The following is a 15,980-nucleotide window of genomic DNA, read 5'->3' on the forward strand; positions in this document are numbered from 1 at the left end:
TCAAAACTTTTTCTGCATCTATAGGGATAATCAAATGATTTGTTAGTTTTATTATTGATGCATGGTCAGTTATACTAATACTTTCCTAATATTGAATCAGTTCTGCATTCCTGGCATAAATACCACCTGGTCAAAGTGATATCCTTGTGATAAATTTTTATAATCTCTTTGCTAATATTTTATTTAAAATTTTTGCATCAGTTTTCATTAGGGAAATTGATCTATAATTCTCTTTCTCTGTTTTGACTCTATTTTGTTTAGGTGTCAAGTACCACATTTGTGTCATAAAAGGAATTTTGTAGGACTTCTTCTTTGCCTATTTTTCCAAATAGTTTACATATTACTGGAATTAGTTGTTCTCTAAATGTTTGATAGAATTCACTTCTAAATCCAACTGATCCTGGAATCTTTCTTTTCCTCAGGGATTTCATTGATGGCTTCTTTTTCTAAAAGTGGGTTAATTCAGTATTATTTTTCTTCTATTAATCTGGGTAATTTATATTTTTGTAAATATCCATTTCACTTAGATTGTCAGATGGGCAAAATTGTTGCTTTAATTTCAACTTCCTGGAGAATTCACTTTTTTTTGCATTTGATAATGTTAATTTAGTTTACTTTCTTTTTTTTAAATCAAATTAACCAATGGTTTATTGTTTTTTTATAAAACCAGATCTCAGTTTTATCTGTACTTTTTAGTAACATGTATTTTCCTTTCTTTTCTCTTTTAATTACATCTATTTTTGTTTTTGCTTTGTCTGAAATCAGGATTTCAATCCCTCCAATTTTTACTTCAGCTGAAGCGTAAGATATTCTGCTTCAGCCTTTTACACCTTTACTCCGTGTGTATCACTCTGCTTCTGATGTGTTTCTTGTAAACAACATATTTTAGGATTCTGTTTTTTAATCTACCCTGCCATCTGCTTCTATTTTATGGGAGAGTTCATCCCATTTACATTCAGTTATGATTACTGTGCATTTCCCTCCATCCTATTCCCCTCCCCCATTTCACCTTTTACCCCCCTCTTCACCAATATTTTGCTTCTGACTTCTGCCTCTCAATCTGCCCTCCCTTCTATCTGTTTCCTTCCTCTTTCCCTTCTACTTCCCTATAGGATAAGATAAATACCCAACTGAGTGTATTTGGTATTCCCTCTTTTAAGCCAAATCTAATCAAAGTGAGGTTCAAACAATGTTTATCCCCTTCCTTCTTTCCCTCTATTGTAATGTCTTTTATGACTCTTCATGTATGAAATTTAACCTATTCTGTCTTGCCCTTTCCTCTTCTCCCAATACAATCCTGTTTTTTACCCTTTACTGTTTTTTCCTATCATGACATCAGTCAATTTTACACTCATACCTCTGAGTATATTCTTTCTAACTACCCTAATAGAGATAGTTATCAGCTTCTCATCTAGACATGTAAAGAGTTTAGCTTTATTGAATAACATATTTTTTTTCTTTTCTGTTTACTTTTTTCCTGCTTCTCTTGAGTTTTGTCTTTGAAGATCAAATTTTTTATTCAACTCTAGTCTTTTCATCAGGAAAGTCCTTATTTAATTGAATGTCATTTATTCCCCTAAAAGATTATGCTTAATTTTCTTGGGTAGGTGATATTTTTGTTAGATTCCAGGAGACACTATCCTAAGCTTCTTATACTGGGGTCCAGGAGCCTGTTCACTGGCTTTCTGTGTTGCAGCCGCAAGTGCTGATGGCTTGCACATTGTGCTAGGGTGGTTTGGCTTAGTTGCACTTGTTGTGTTATAAACTCCGGGTCTGGCACTTTGCCTTCTGTATCTGACTGGAGGTCTCATAATTGGCTACTAATCCAGGACAGAGGGCCCTCAGTTGCTGATCTGTACTGTGGCTAAGAGCCTCCTTCTGGCTTGCCAGGGCATTGCCTATGCTGGGCTGCACTCCCTTTTGTACCCAAGTGAGACAAACCTTTTCTGAAGTCCTTCTAAATTATCTTAAACTTGAAAATTGTTTTACTATCTTTTTTAACTCTGTCACTTCAGAATCCATTTAGAGGCTTAATTTAATGTGGTTTCTAAGGAAAACTGGGGAGAGCTCAGGCAACTTCCTGGTTTTTCTCTACCATCTTGATGCCTCTCTCTGGTAATGTGATTTTTAATAAGAACTGGATAGAGGAGTAGAGGCAAGATGGAGTGAAGGCAGGAAATCCCAGAAGCTCCCCCCCCCATCACTCCAATGCCTTAAAATTATGCCTCTAACCAAATTCTAGAGTGACAGAACCTACAGAAAAACTGAGTGAAATAATTTTCTGGCCCAAGACAACTTGGAAGATCTGTGAGAAGGGTCTGTTCCACCAGGGTTAGAACTGCAGCACTGGCTGTGCAGTAGCAAAACAGTTCTAGTCATCCAGCAACGTCCCAGGGTGCCTGAGTCTATGGGGGCGTGGAGGGAGAAGTGGGGGTTTCCGGACCTCTCATCCCAGGGATTGCCAAGGACAACCTGAGGGTCAGCGGGAAAACTCTGCTGCACCAGAGTGAGTGTGGAGCCCAGTCCATGCAGGTGTCAGTGCAGCCCCGGCCCTGGCAACCTGTGGAGTCATCCAGCAGCTGCTTCCAGGGCACTCAACCAACAGACAGTAAATGGATCGAGGAGACTGCAGAGTTCTCTCCACTATCCTTGGGAGAGGACTCTGTTGTTTTGCTCCTACTCAGATCCAGGTTGCAGTTTGGGATACCATGCTGCCATAGTGGAGTAGGGACCCTCCTTCCAGGGCAGAGGGGAGGGCTTGTTGCCATCCATAGACCAGAGCACAGACCAGGAGAGCAGTCAGACCCTCTCATAAAACCCTGAAGGAACTGAGGTCCCTTGGGGGGATGTCCCCAAAAGCTTGGGACAGCATACTCTCTACTCTGGAAACAGAGCCCCACCTTAAAAAAAGTTAAAATCAAGTCATAGGCATGAGGGAAAATGAGCATGCAACAGAGGAAAAAAAGAATCTGACCCTAGATAATTACTTTGGTTCCAAAGAGGATCAAAATATACCCTCAGAAGATAACAAAGTCAAAGATTCTTTATCAAAAGCCTCCAAGAAAAATATGAATTGGGTTCAGGTTATTGAAGAGCTCAAAAAAAGTTTTGAAAAACAAGTAAAAGAAGAAAAGGAAAAACTGGGAAAAGAAATGAGAGCAATGCAGGAAAATCATGAAAACCAAGTCAGCAGCTTTGTAAAGGAGAGACCAAAAAATACTGAAGAAATTAACATCTTAAAAACCAATATAGGGTTAAATGGAAAAAGCAGTCCACAAGGTCAATGAGGAGCATACCTTAACAAGCAGAATTGGCCAGATGGAGATAAAAGAGCTCTCTGGGGGCAGCTAAGTGGCACAGTGGATAGAGCACTGGCACTGGAGTCAGGAGGACATGAGTTCAAATCCGGCCTCAGACAATAATTACCTAGCTGTGTGGCCTTGGGCAAATCACTTAACCTCAAAGTCTTACAAAAAATAATATAAAATTAAAAAACTCTCTGAATAAAACAATTCCTTCAAATGTAGAATGGAGCTAAGGGAAGTTGATGACTTTGTGAGAAATCAAGAAACAATAAAACAAAACCAAAAGAATGAAAAACTAGAAAAAAATGTTAAATATTTCATTTAAATATTCTGAGAATACAGGTATGAACAAATATTTAGTGATTCCCTACTGTCTCTAGGAAGATCTGAATTCAAATGTTGTCTCAGTTCCTCATCTGTAAAATAGGGGCACAATGAAGAAGGAAATGGCAAATCATTGCAGTATCTTTGCTAATAAAATCCCATGGACTTAAGAGTTGGATGTGGGGCGGCTAGGTGGCGCAGTGGAAAAAGCCCTGGAGTCAGGAGTGCCTGGGTTCAAATCTGGTCTCAGACACTTAATAATTACCTAGCTGTGTGACCTTGGGCAAGCCACTTAACCCTTTTGCCTTGCAAAAAAACCTAAAAAAAAACAAAAACAAAAAAAAAAGAGTTGGATGTGACTGAATAACTGAACAACAATCACACTGTTGCTAGGATAAGACATAAATTCCTTAGCTCAATATTTAAAGTAGAAATAGGGACTTGAAATTCAATAAATTTAGTAACTTTTTAAGAGTGAATCACTAATGTTTGACCAAAGAACGCCCAAGAATGATGTGTGTATCCAAATGACCCTTGGCAGAAAAAAAAAGTTCCCCACCCCTGATAAGCCATCTTTTCATTTTGATTCCTACTGTTCTTTTCTGAAGTTTATGGGGTTTTAGAGAAGACTAGAACCTTTATGGGAGGGCTTGCTGAACCCTTTTCTGAGCTGCTGATCCATTTTTGGTATCTACCTGTCACCTAACTCTCACCTGTGGCTCCAAGAAGTTGCTGCATGTGAAGTGGCCACACCAACCATCTTGGCAGATGAGCTAAACTAAAGTGAGGGTAGCCAAGAGACTTTGAACCTGTTGGTGAATTAGGGAATACCTGCACCAAGCATTAAAAGACTTCTCCTAGTCTAATGGATGAACACAATTTGTTCCAATGGCTATTAAAGTGGTCAAAGAGCTTAGAGCTTAGTCAGACATCAAAAACACCAAGGTTATCCACTGTATTTTGGGCCATCATCAGGCTTCTTGACTTTTATTGTGCCACTGAACTTCAGTGACTGGAAGAGAGACTGACTATTGGATGAGACTCATTCAAATTCAATTTATGCACTAGTCAAGACATCATTCATTTGTGATATCATTGGTTCTCTTCAAAAAATGAACGGGAATAAGAGCAACAACTGCCCTTTTCAGAGACATCATATTAGTTCCCTGAATGTTTTCTACATTTTAGCCAAACCAACCTAATTGCTGTTTCTAGGGCTCAATCTCAACCTTCACATAGGCTGTCCCCAGTACCTGAAATGCACTTCTCCTTATTAAACTAGTAGAAATCCTGCAAGGTTTAGCTCAGATAGCCATTCCTAGAAGATACTTTATTTTATCTCAAATTATTATGAGTTTTTTCCCCATCCTCAGATTATCTCTGGACCTGCTGGGTCTCTCCCATAGATGGAAGTCCTTTTTAGGGCAGGGACTGATTTATTTCTGTTTTTTTTTTCCTCTTTAGTTTTTAGTTATCATGGCAGATAGTTTTGATAAAAAAGCAGCAGAGCCATAAAGGGATAGCTGTGAACCAAAATTAATTACCACTAAAAAAGAGAAGAGGCAGACTGATGACAACAGGGAATGGTCTCAAGGTATGGATTCTATTGTCCTTGTTCCAATGTAGTACATAGTGGAGAATCTTCTGGAAGTGGAACCATGTACCAGCTTCTGAACTCTGGGATCAGAGCCCCAGGACTCAAATTTTCATAGAATTTTAGACAAAAAAAAGTAAGCATTCCTTAAGCTCCTACTATATGCCAAACACTACACTATGTATCTACCAGATTTCTTATTTCATCCTCACAGCAATCTGGGGAGCTAGGTGGTATTATTATCTCTATTTTATGGATAAGGAAATTGAGGCAAACTGAGGTTAAAGAAACTTGTTCAGAATCACACAACTAATAACTATTTGAGACTAGATTTGAACCTAGGTGATTCTGACTCCAGGTTCCATTGTTTCATCTAACTGCTGGCTAGGCAGCAATATGAGATTTGCTTTACCATGCACAGGGAGAAGATAATACAGTTAGGACCAGTGAAATGAGGGTATTTTCTAAGTTTCTTAATTAGGAGTAAGGAATGAGAGGCTATGATGTAGGCAACTTAACTCTAACTTTGCTACCCAGGCTCTGAATTGCTCAGGCTCTGTATTTATTAGACTTGGCATATATGCATACTGGAAGGAGGGACTGATGACTTTCCAGTCAAACCAATTTTCATCATTTTATATTACTATATTGCCTTGCAAATTATCAGTGACAACTCCTTTTGAAATGAATTAAATCAAACTTAAAATTTCTATGAGTCTAATTATCATTAGTACAACTTAATAGTGTATGTATGTATATATGATGTATGTATGTATGTACATACAGACAATCTATTTTCCAGAGCTAAGGTCCTGCAAGCAGGCTGTCCCCTGAGTCTTGCATAATAATTCTTTGTACTCTGGATGATCTCACCCTCTAGCAAAATATATTGTTTTGACCAGCACCAAATATTCACTGAGGAATTTATGATTTTCATTTTAATCAATTACTGATTAGATTTTTGGAGTTTCCTGTATTTCTGGGAACCTGAGAGTCAATATGCTGAAGCAAAAAATGATCAATCATCTCCTTACACCTGTGCTTATCTAACTGCTAAGTGAACCAAACCAGATACTGCATTCCTGTTCTTACCTTGCTAACTATGGTTCTGTACCCCAGTGAACAGATCACAAAACTCAAGGATTCTCACACAACTTAGAGACTGTCCCTACTATTCCAAGAATGCTTGTCTTAACCCGAGTTATTAAATATGGGAACTTTACTTAAGACCCAAGAATGATTGTGTTGTGGTTTAGCACTCTAATGGTCTTTTATGTATATAAGCCCTGCCTTTGCCCAGTATGTTAAGTCCTCTTACTTAGAGGACCTTCACTTATAAGCATTTTCCTCACTCTGAAATTAATTAAACCACTGCTTGATTCTTGACACACCTGCCTCTAGCCTGCTTTGTTCAGCTCCAGTCATTCACAGATTGGAGGTTAGTGCTAGTCTAGTTGACTGTATGTTTTATGGTACTAGATTTCAATTTCAATTAGGAAACATTTATAGTGGGTACTTATTGCAAATAATTGTGAGAAATACAGTCAAACATAAAAGCTCGAGGAATGTGCTAATAAATATTTAACAACTTAGTCCTTCCAATAAAATATACACAGAGATACTTTTAAATTTAATCATTATTAACATGTTCACCATCACTCTTAAGACAGTCAATGAAACAATAAATCATAAGCATTTTAAAGTATAAATGCTAAAATTTAATAATTACCTCAAACTTCAGCACACACCTGTAAAGAGCTCCCATTCTGTTGTAGCTGCTTTAGCATTTAAGACGATTTCAGAGAAGTCTGCTGAAAACAAGTAATCCTTTATGATTGTATGCCTTCAATTTATTTCCTCCGCTTCCTCATTTTCCACTGTTGATTTTGTGTCTGATTTTACAATGCAAAGATATTGCAGTGGTTTGCCTTTACTTCTCCAGTGTGTTCCCACTTTACAGATGAGAAACTGAGGCAAAAAAGAGATTAAATGACTTGTGTTCAACTCTACATGACAGATATGGGAGTAGTTTGCCATTTTTGTCACCAGTATGTTCCCATTTTAACAGATGGGAAACTGAGGCAAGCAGGGATTAAATGTGACTTGTCCAGGGTTACACAGTAACCGGGGTGGGATTTGAATTTAGATCTTCCAGAGTCCAGGCGGCCCAGTGCTCTGACCCATTATATCTCCCGGCTGACCCTTACTCCTTAATTTCTTGCCATAGGACTACAAACCTACATCTCAATGGTTCCAGGGCACCTACTCCAAGGCAGCTTGGGGTGGGGGGAAGGATAGTGTCCTGGACCAGGATTAAAGAAAACTCAGATTCTAATCCAGCCCCTGCCTGTAGTGATCCTGGACCAGCCAGTCTGACCCTGGCCCTCTTCCGGACAGTCTTTCCTGGTTGGGTTCTCGTGACTCGGCTTTCTTTGCCGGATTGCCCTCCATCCCCTCACAGACGGAGGAAGAAATGCGGCGTCCCGGGCCGGGGCCGGGGCCGGGGCCGGGGCCGGGGCCGGGGCCGGGGCCGGGGCCGGGGCCGGGGCCGGGGCCGAGCCGAGCCCGAGCCGAGCCCGGGCCGAGCCTCGGCGCGCTCCCAAGCACCCCGCCCCCCAGCCTTCTGGGCATGCTCAGTGGCGGCCACTCGCCTCCGCCTCCCGGGGCTCCGCGCGCGTCTAAGGCGCAGGCGCGGCTGCCCGGGAGTTCTGGCCGGCCGGAGGCGGACAGCTCCGAGCCCGGCGCGGGGCTCCTGGCGCCGAGGACCATGGAGAGGGCCAAGCTGGAGAAATTCCGGAGCCCCAGCAGGGGGAACGGGCTCCGGGCCCTGGCCTCGCTGCGGCCCGGGGAGCTGCTCTACCAGTCGGAGCCCCTGGCTTACACGGTGTGCAGAGGGAGCCGCGGCTTGGTGTGCGAGCGCTGCCTGTGCAGGTACGGGGAGGCGCGCTCACCTGGGGCTGCCCGCCGGGGAGGCCGGGGCGCGGCGGGGCCGCAGGGGCTGGACCCGCCCGCCTGCCCGACGAGGGCCCCCGGGCCCCGCCGCCAGCTGGAGGCCGACCCCCTCGCCTGTCCCAACGCCCGGCCGCCGACCCACGTGTTTCCAGGGCTGCCGCGGAGCGACCCGCGTCCCGACAGCCCGGCTCTCCCGCTCTGGCCTGTCTCCCGTAATGCCCCGCCGTCCCGGGTCCTTGTTGTTGCGGAGGGGCAAGGGGAGGGGGCAGGGGACGCGTGAGAGCGGGCGCCGGGCGGGCCGGGGGAGGCCGCCTGGGCCAGGGAGCCCAGGCTGGCAGCGGCCGGGCCGGGGCTAGCGGGAGCCCCGCCCAGGAGGAGGGGCGGCGCTGCGGATTGGGGGAGGAAGTCTGTGATGGGGTGGGACTAGATGGAGCCCCGCCCAGGAGGAGGGGCGGCGCTGCGGATTGGGGGAGGAAGTCTGTGGTGGGGCGGGACTAGATGGAGCCCCGCCCAGGAGGAGGGGCGGCATTGGGGATTGGGGGAAGAAGCTCCGTGATTTGGGCCAGTAGGTTGGAAGGAAACTCTTTTTTGTCTGTGTGTCTGTGTGTTGCACACACGTGTTAACGTTCCAATTCGACTAACGACTCTTAAACTATTTGCCTCAGTTTCCTCATCTGTAAAATAGGGATTAAAAACTTGTATAATACTATTTATATATTTTAATATATAAAATACTATTTCTTTATATATCTTTATATAATATATAAAATGCTATTTCTTTATATATATCTTTATATGATATATAAAATGCTATTTCTTTATATATATCTTTATATGATACATAAAATGCTATTTCTTTATATATTTATATAATACATAAAATGCTATTTCTTTATATATCTTTATATTAATATATAAAAAGCTATTTCTTTATGTATCTTTATATAATATATAAAATACTATTTATATATCTATATTTCTTTATATAACATAAAATGCTATTTATATATCTTTATATAACATGTAAATATTATTTATATAGCTTTATATTTCTTTATATAATATATAAAATACTATTTATATATCTATATAATACATAAATGCTACATCTTTATATATTATATAAAATACCATATATGTGTATATATATGTATATTATATATATATATATATAGCTTTATATTGAAGTACAATATCAATGTTTGTGAAATTCCTGTTTAGAAAGGGGTCCCTGATATCCTTCTGGGCCCTGAGAAATTTCTTAGAAATATAACTTTGGCTAGGTGCCTTTGTGTCTGAAAATAGTCTGAATAGGACCCAAGGGGTCACAGATATACCATAAATTTAGGTAAGATTCAGAAAGCACCCTTGTTAGCCTAATTATCTTACTGTATCTGTTAGATTCCTGCTTCCTCCCAGGACTGCCTCCCCTTCCCCAGATGCAGCTGGAACCATAAGATAGTAAAGTTCACTCCCTGAAACCTGTGGGAAGCCCATGAATAAGTGACTCCCTCCATCTCAGGAAACATGTTCAGACATAACAGAGAGACCCTGAACCTTTCCCACCCTGTCCATCCCCCCTGTCTATACTGAGCCATATGTTTACATATGTTTGTATTAGTATAACAAGACAATATATCTAACTGCTGTCTTTGCTTCTGTATCTTGCTTGCTCTCAGTACCTCCCCCTCAAAACACTATAAAAACCCTATCCCCTGAACACTCAGGTACTGTCTGATTTGGGTACTCATCATCCCCAGACAGTCCCCTGGGAATATTAAAGATCTCCAAACATATCAGATCCTGCTCTCCATCTCACTCTTTGGGTACAACAATATAATATATAAATACTTTCTTTTTATATCTTTATATAATGCATAAAACACTATTTCTTTATATATCTTTATATTTCTTTATAATATATAAAATACTATTTCTTTATATCTTTATATAATATATAAAATACTATTTCTTTATATATCTTTATATAATACATAAAATACTATATATATATCTTTATATAATGCATAAAACACTATTTCTTTATATATCTTTATATTTCTTTATATAATATATAAAATGTTATTTATTTAGTTAGTTAGTTAGTTTTTCCAAGGCAATGGGGTTAAGTGGCTTGCCCAAGGCAAGGTAATTATTGCCCTATGGCTAGGTAATTATTAAGTGTCTGAGGCCAGATTTGAACTCAGGTACTCCTGACTCCAGGGCCGGTGCAAAATACTATTTCTTTATATATATATATATATATGTATATATATATATATATATATACATATATATATAATATATAAAATACTATTTCTTTATATATCTATATTTCTTTATATAATATATAAAATAATATTTCTTTATATATATTTATATATATAGAGAGATACATAAATGCACGTATATCTATATGTGCATAGATCCACATATTATAACCCTAGGTAGTATATAGAAAGCAAACCTTGGGGCAGGAGGACCTAGCTTTAAGTCTCTTCTTCTGCCAACCTGTTCCTTATGGGACTCTCATTAGGAAGATGAAGAGCTTGGTAACTTAAAAATTAAAATTAAAAGTCAGTTTTGAGGCAAAGTAAGTATTTATATGAAATGACTTGTCCAGGGTCACATGGCTAGCAAAGAGCAAGCCAATAGTTTAGGCCTCTCTGAAGTCTTTAAGCTGAGCCCCTGATTTCAGGGAGGTGAGACCATAAGAAAAGCACATGAATTGGATTTGAGTGAGAGGGTGCTGTCCTAGGTCACCAGCCTCCCTTTTTCCTCCGGAACTATCTGGATCCAGTGGCCAGATACAAATCAGGATGACTGGAGATGGCCCTGGATGCCAGGCATTCAGCATTAAGTGACTTGCTTAAGGTCACACAACTATTAAGTACCTGAAGCTGGATTTGAATGGTCCTCCTGAATCCAAAGCTAGTACTCCATGCACTATACCATGTAAGCTGCCCGAGTCTCCAAAAGAGAATCTGCCATCTGTTCTGATTGAGGGAGCTTTTACATAGCCATGAAAACACAAGTTCAATTCCAATATATATTGTGAATTCTTTAGATTGTTAGATCATAGAGAGGTGGAAGGGATTGAAGAGGAAAATGAGGCCCAGAGAAATTTAGCAATTTGTTTAAAACTATACAACTAGTAAATGACAAAGTAGAGATTTGAACTAAAGTTCTGACTTTAAATCTGTTGCATTTTCCACTATATTTTTCTATTTCTCAGTCTCAGATATAGGGCTGTTGGTTTTGTTTTATTTTGGTTTTTTTTGTCTGTGATTCCATAGGTATAAGGAAATCCCAGAGTACAGCCTCTTTCTGCCACTGCCGGTACTACTCATCTATAACATACTCTTGGAGGGTTGCCTGAATTTAACTCTAGTCACACAGATTGTAACAAAGGATAGATTTGAACCCAGATCCCCCAAGGTTTATGTTGCTCTAGCTTCAGCCTATCTTTCCAGACTAGTTACTTATCATACTCTTTCATGACTTCCTAGGCTTCAGCAAAAGGGACCTACTGACTGTTTCCATTTTATGTTGCCTGTCCCGACTTTGTTCAGATGGTCTATGGCTTGAAATGCTTACTTTTCACTCAGCCTATGAGAACCCCTGAGTTCCCTTCAAGGCTTAGTTAAATGTCACCTCTTCTAAGAAGCTTTTCTTGAATTCTCTGATTATTTCTGATCTACTCAAGCCAAAAAATAATTTTGTATTTCATTTTCTAATCTACTAGTATATTCTATTCCCCTCCCCTCTTCTCTTCCCCCCCACCCCCTAATGTAAACTTCTTGAGACCAATAATCAACTTTTACATTTGTATCTGCAGGAGCTAGAATAATGCCTGGCATATTTATTTATCTAATGAAAGAGATTTATGTACTTAGAGGAGACAGCATATGTAGTGGTGCAGAGCTTAGTCTATGGACCAAGGGGATGTTGATTTGTATTCTGGTCACTCATTATCTTTGTGACCTAGACCAACTAGGCAGGTAAAATGAGAGTACTGGACTAGATGACTTCTAAGATTTCTCCCAACTCTAATTTTATGGTCCTTTTTTTCTCTTAGAGAGGCAGAGAGATACATTATGTATTAGCTTGAAAAAGGGGGATGTGGGTGCATGTTTATTAGGGTCTTAAACACTTGTGACACTTTTTTGTTTCTAACCATAAAGAGGTGGGGATGCTCTCTCCTGAATATTTACTTTGCTCTATAATTGACTTATAATTTAAATTTTGAATCCATTGTTTTCTTGAAACTGAAATAAATTGTGTAAGCACGTTATGTTTCTGATTGGAAAACAAATTCCTTTCCTCTTACTCCTTGATTAAGATGGACAGTAGACAATTGCAGGCCTGGAGAGTTAATTAAACACACGTTTTAAAATACCCATTGTGTGCAAAGCTCTGAGGATACAAAGTAAAAAAACATTCCTTGTTCTCCAGATACTTGCATTCTTTGTGGGGTAGGGAATACAACAGGTATGTGTCAGTAGGAACAAAGTATGTCTACACAAAGTGATTTCAAGAATAGAGGGAATGCTGGAAACTTGAAGGATCAGGATAGATCTGTCCTTAGGTGAGCTGGGTCTTGAAGTACACTGGGGGATTTTAGGAGGTGGAGGTGAAGGAAGTGGTACATTTCAAAAACAGAGGACCTGAAAGAGGCCTTGAATCTCCCTGGAAGGCCAGTTTCACTGGAAAGTGAAATAAGACTGAAAGGTAGGAACCAGATTATGGAGGACTTTTTATTTCCTGAGTGAGGATTCTTTTCCCTCTAGAAACAATAGAGAGTTTAAAAGATTTTTTTGATGAATGAGAGGAGAGTGATATAATTAGATGTGTTTTAAGAATAGTTTGTAATTATTTAGAGAGCGGATTGGAGAAGGAAGAGGCTAGAAGACCTGATTGGATGCTATCGTAGTTAGGATATTTTATTATTTTTTTTCTTGTAAGGCAATGGGGGATTAAATGACTTTGCCCAATAGCTAGGTAATTATTAAGTGTCTGAGACTGGGTTTCAACTCAGGGCCTCCTGACTCCAGGGGTAGTGCTCTATCCACTGTGTTACCTAGCTGCCCCTATTTCCCTATTTTATTGTTTTTCCAGTGAATTATAGGAGATGGAGGGATGTTTGGGGTTTTCTCCTTGTTAAATCCTCAGGATAGTATCCCAGAATTTACATGTAAGCCAAATTGAAGAACTCATACTGTGTCTGAAAATCCTGTTTTTCTTTGTAGATTATATGGATCATCTTGCAGATAAAAATCAGCCTGGCAAATTATTTAGGCCTTGGAACAAAAGGCTCTCAGAATTAATAAATGATGATGAATTAGTAGCGAGATAGATTATCAGAGATCAGGACTTGAATGATCTGAATTTTCTGGCTTTCCAAATAAGTGTATGACAGGCCTCCTCTTTGATATAATTCCTTTTGAGTGTACTGGAGAGTACCCTTATTATTTACAGTTGACAGGGTGCTGCCTCCTAAATTGGTGTTGCTTGCAGTAAATATTTAGAGAATTGTTTTTATGGCCTCTGAAGGAAATGTTCTGTACCTAGATCCTAGTATTGTAGTTGTTAAATTTTTAACTTAAGGGATTCACTGGAAATAAGTGTTTTTTCTTTGAAATAAGTATTAAAGGAGAATTTTGGAGAAATTAGAGACTTGGAGATTATTTATATAGGGTCAAAAGACTTAACTGGATTCAAGTCCCAGCTTGTACTTACTATTTATGCAATCATGGCTAATACATTTAGCCTCTGAAGCTCAGTTTCCTCAGCTGTAAATATTTATTTTGTATTAGTATTACTGTAAATATTTAATTAGAGGTAACAGTACTTACTTTACCTCATCACAGGGAGGTCATTTGGAAAACTTGTGCAGCTGAATGTGAAATGAGTTGCCAACAAGCCTAACAAGAGGATGAAGAAAATACAGTATATTGTGTCTGTGCCTTTAAGCAGTTTACAATGTAATTGGGATAATTAAAAAGTGCAGAGTTAAAGTAGGGTAAGTTGGAAGCTAGGCAGGATAGTGGAGAGTGCTTGATTTGGTCAGTTAAAATCCTGCCTCAGATACTTACTAGCTGTGTGACCCTGAATAAATCACTTATCTTTTATTTGCTTCAGTTTCCTTATTCACAAAAATAGACTTAGTAATAGTATCCATCTCCAAGTGTGGTGAAGAGTAAATAAGATTCTATGTAAGTGCTTTTTTTTTTTAAGTTTTTTTTGCAAGGCAATGGGGTTTAGTGGCTTGCCCAAGGCCACACAGCTAGGTAATTATTAAGTGTCTGAGGCAGGATTTGAACTCAGGTACTCCTGACTCCAAGGCCAGTGCTCTAGTCGCCCCTTCTTTCTTTTTTTTTAAAGAAAGAGTTTATTTTGAGTTCTACAATTTTTCCGCCATTCTTGCTCCCCAACCCCACCCCCACCCCCAGAAGGCATTCTGTCAGTGTTTACATAGGTTCCATGGTACACATTGATCTCAGTTGAATGTGATGACAGAGAAATCATATCCTTAAGGAAGAAATATAAAATATGAGATAGTAAAATTACATTATAATGTGTGTAAGTGTTTTTCAGACTTTAAAGGATCATATAAATACTAGCTATTATTACTATCATTATCATTTTTAATTTGTTATTATTATGCTGTGGCCAGGGAGTGCCAAATGTAGGAATGAACCTACCTATTGGGTCAGACATGAAAGATTTTCTTGGGAGAAGAGGAAGTCGAGTGTGGTGTGACGTTTTGAGATCTGTTTTGGGAGGTACATGAATGGTAGGAAGATAAAATATTTAAACATTCACTAAAAATTGATTCAATTCATACTGAGTACTTAAGGATATAAAGATGGGGGAAAGACTATTGTAGCTTGTCAAATTGCTTACAGTCTAATGGGTGGATTCATATGCAAAGATTTTCTAAAGGAGACTATGCCTCAAATAACCTCAGTAGTCTTAAAAATCTAATAGTTTCAGAAAATAAATTCTTGAGCTTACATAGAGTTTTTTTCTTTTAGTCATACCTGCTTTCCATCTTAATAGAATTATTGAACACTAGATGTTTGCCTATGACATTTAATTTCTACATTAACCCTCTTTTGAAACTCTGATTAAAAAAAGAACATATTTGTTCAGTTTTTCCTTAGACTCACTGACCCATTTCATTAAATTTGCCTCAGTTTATTTTGACTTTCTGTATTTGTGCTTATTTTCATGTCCGGTACAGTATATTTGTTTTCCTTGGTGAAGAAACTTAAACCCCATCCTCAGATTCTCCTCCTTTTTTTCTCATTAAAGACTGGTTTCAAGTTGCTACTGATCTTAACAGGGGAAGAGTATGGAGAACAAGATGCCAACAATGGACCTGATAGAAATCAGATAGTGGGTTTTTTAAAAAAATGACTACATTCTATGTCTTTTTTTTATTTCCTGTTTGGTCTTCTTGGGAATTTTTGGAATTTATTTTTTTCCTTTGTGTAGGAGGAGAATTAGGACACCACTGAGAGTATTTGCTGCAGCTATAAGGTGGGATTTCCTTAACTTATTAATAAAATCAGAAAAAAAGAAGTTAGAATGAATCTTGGGTGTTTTTTTTTTGTTTTTTGTTTTGTAAGGCAATGTGGTTAAGTGACTTGGCCAAGGTCACACAGCTAGGTAAGTATTAACATATCTGAGGTCAAATATAAACTCAAGTGCCCCTGACTCCAAGGCCAGTGCTCTATCCACAGTGCCACCTAGCTGACCCCTGTGAGGATGAATCTTAGAGAGGGATGAGGAGATTTAGT

General features: G+C 39.3%; 1 protein-coding gene across 2 annotated transcripts in view; it reads left to right on the top strand.

Annotated features, from left to right (window-relative positions):
• The first annotated feature begins 7,940 nt into the window (after positions 1 to 7,940).
• Positions 7,941 to 15,980, top strand: part of SMYD3 (SET and MYND domain containing 3) — a 1,048,891-nt gene continuing 1,040,851 nt past the window's right edge. For both annotated transcript variants that reach the window (XM_074222846.1, XM_074222848.1), the window contains exon 1: positions 7,941 to 8,154. In XM_074222846.1, coding sequence (XP_074078947.1) covers positions 7,991 to 8,154 — 164 coding nt within the window. In that variant the 5' untranslated portion in view covers positions 7,941 to 7,990. The remainder of the gene's footprint in view (positions 8,155 to 15,980) is intronic.

Source organism: Macrotis lagotis, chromosome 2 (assembly GCF_037893015.1).
Source record: "Macrotis lagotis isolate mMagLag1 chromosome 2, bilby.v1.9.chrom.fasta, whole genome shotgun sequence".
Lineage (NCBI taxonomy): Eukaryota > Metazoa > Chordata > Mammalia > Peramelemorphia > Peramelidae > Macrotis > Macrotis lagotis.